Below are 2,510 nucleotides of genomic sequence, written 5' to 3'. Positions count from 1 at the left end.
GTTCGGGTAGACTGCCTCTGGATTTCTCGCCCCGGAATTATTTGTGATACGACCACATGCAGGTACGAAGCGGGAGATGGTGAAGATGCGCTTACTGATGTCTCGTTTTCGATTTTTAAATGTTTATTGTAGTATCTTAATGCTCACATGCGCACACTACACTCACTCACACGTTCTCGCTCGCACACAATCAAATTACGCGTAACGCGATTACTCGGACGCGTCTCCGTCGCGTACGGTGTCACGAAAAGACGTTGGTCAATTCGCGCGACCGTCTCGTCACGCAACGAATCAATTGGGAACCCATTTTCCGAAAGCGCGGAACGTCGTCGGCCGATCCGCGTCGCGTACTTCCGAATTCGCCGAAAATAAAGTCGTATCAATAGAGAATACACGCTATGCAACTTGTGCATTTAAAGAATGCGTGATTCGGGCGAAAACAACTTGATTCGCGTTCACTCGCGACTAATTTACGTAAACGCTGTTTATTACTTCGCGTACGGGACTATCCTTTCCTTCAAGACTCGCGACAGCGTTCTCGATTAATTAAGCGGCGAGGAAAGACCTTACTGTTGCCGCGCGAACGGCTTATATACCTCCCCACTTAGCCAACGCCTTCCCACTCTCGCGCGTTCCCCTTCCTTCCACAATTCCGGAAAGAAAGGTGCGCATTAGCTTCTAAATTCGTTCCCTCCATAACTTGTGGATTTCTTCTAGAAGCTTCTAGAACCTTCCAGAAGGAATTGTGGCTTATCCACTTTGTAATTAAATCTGTATCTCATTGTGGGTCTTTTATACCCTGATCGTCATAACACTAACTGAAATTCTTTTCCTTTTCAGGTATTACTTGGAAATGTGGATCGATCTCTGGTAAGTATCAAAATTAACTGTTTTGTGGTAAAATCATAATAATAATAATAATCTTTTTCTCATTTTAAGATCCCCCCAAGCTACCGTGGAAAATAGGTAAGTAACTAAACTAAAATTTCTATTTTTTCTTAATAATGATTTTCTTTATGTTTTTTAAGGAACGAATCTGGATTTGTGGGTTATTCCAATGGCTAAAATTTATTTGGCACTCATGCATACTTCATTCATTCCTCTAAACTGAATATAACATTTTATAAAATATAATATCACGTGCCCAAACGGGTCTTTACATTAGGTTATAAAATAAACTATGATATTTCATACATTTTTAGATTGCACATTACTCGTGCCGGATATGTGGTTTTATCCACAATTTTACATAAAATAATAATAATAATCATCACAGTGGGTTACGCTAGAATTTAACATCGTGTGTAAAAATAAATGACTTATCTATGGTTTTCGCAATTAACGCATAAAATAAAATAAAATAATTAACGACTAGCGACCCGACTAGTATCATAATACTTTGAAAATAAAATCTTAAAGTAAAATGTTACGATAATCTCGTTATTCGTTGTCCACAATTGGACTGGCCCGATCACCCGGTTGCTGTTCATCTTGCATGCCGGTGTTTTCTTCCTCCTTCCGGGCCTCCTCCGAGATAAATGCGCTGAGCATATCCACAGCGCACTGCGCTTTACCGTAGATCTCCTCCTCAGTGCTTCTCTCCGGTGTTTGATCCTTCCTTGTGGGTTCGGCCACAATCTCGACCTCCGTAGCGACCGATGGAGCCGGTTCCAGCGGAGCTTCCGGTTCCACGCTCACGCCTTTTTTAAAGTTTCGGGCATCCTGCGTGCTATTTTCGTTCTGCACTAATCCCCTTCTCAATAAATCTATACACTTTTCTAACTTCTCTATTAACTCTATTTCTACAAAATTTAATTGATCTTTCTTTTTCTCCACAACTTTCTTTTCTAATATGTCTACCCTTTCTAACATTTCAAACTTTCGCGGACTATTTTTTGTTATCGATTTTAATGAATGTGCGATATCTAACACTTCTGTTTTTAGACTTATTAAATAATTGACTGACGCTTCCTGCTGTTTTTGATACAATGGATGTAAGGATGGAATTATTATTTTAGGTAAGTATACGTCTTCTTCTTCATTTTCACTATTAAATTGTGACTCGTTGTCACTTACTACTACACGCGAATTATCAACCTTATTAATTTTATTTTTATTTTCAGGGATGCGGAAATAATCTCCGGCTGACTCCTCGTCAAACGTGCCTTTCAGGCACGACTTCTCGTCGCTTTTGCCTCTACGAATAACCTTCTCTTCATTTTTGTGTTGACGGAATAACTCTTCGTCATTATAGAATTTCGCGGACGACTCCTCGTCATTTAAGAAATCTTCGGACGACTCCTCGTCATTTTCTGACTCCTCGTCATAATCGTAACCGTAACGCGGTTGAATTGTGTATAAAATGTCATTATCTTTAATTATACTGAGGAAATCTATGTCCTCGTCACTGTTTTGTGAGTTTCGTGAACTGTGGTAAACCTCTTCACCCTCACTGTCTAAATTTAATCTATTATTATTTTGCCACTTGGATTGTCTATCTGGTTTAAGTT

At 39.6% G+C, this 2,510-nt stretch overlaps 1 protein-coding gene across 1 annotated transcript in view; it reads right to left on the bottom strand.

Moving 5' to 3' along the window:
• Positions 1 to 1,440: 1,440 nt before the first annotated feature.
• LOC105449081 overlaps positions 1,441 to 2,510 on the bottom strand; it is a 1,779-nt gene continuing 709 nt past the window's right edge. The window contains exon 3 of the mRNA XM_011688076.1: positions 1,441 to 2,498. Coding sequence (XP_011686378.1) covers positions 1,441 to 2,498 — 1,058 coding nt within the window. The remainder of the gene's footprint in view (positions 2,499 to 2,510) is intronic.

This window comes from Wasmannia auropunctata, unplaced genomic scaffold (assembly GCF_000956235.1).
Source record: "Wasmannia auropunctata unplaced genomic scaffold, wasmannia.A_1.0 LD336078.1, whole genome shotgun sequence".
Taxonomy (NCBI): Eukaryota; Metazoa; Arthropoda; class Insecta; order Hymenoptera; family Formicidae; genus Wasmannia; species Wasmannia auropunctata.
The sequence above is the reverse complement of the archived record's forward strand: the minus strand, read 5'-3'. Positions and strand labels throughout refer to the sequence as shown.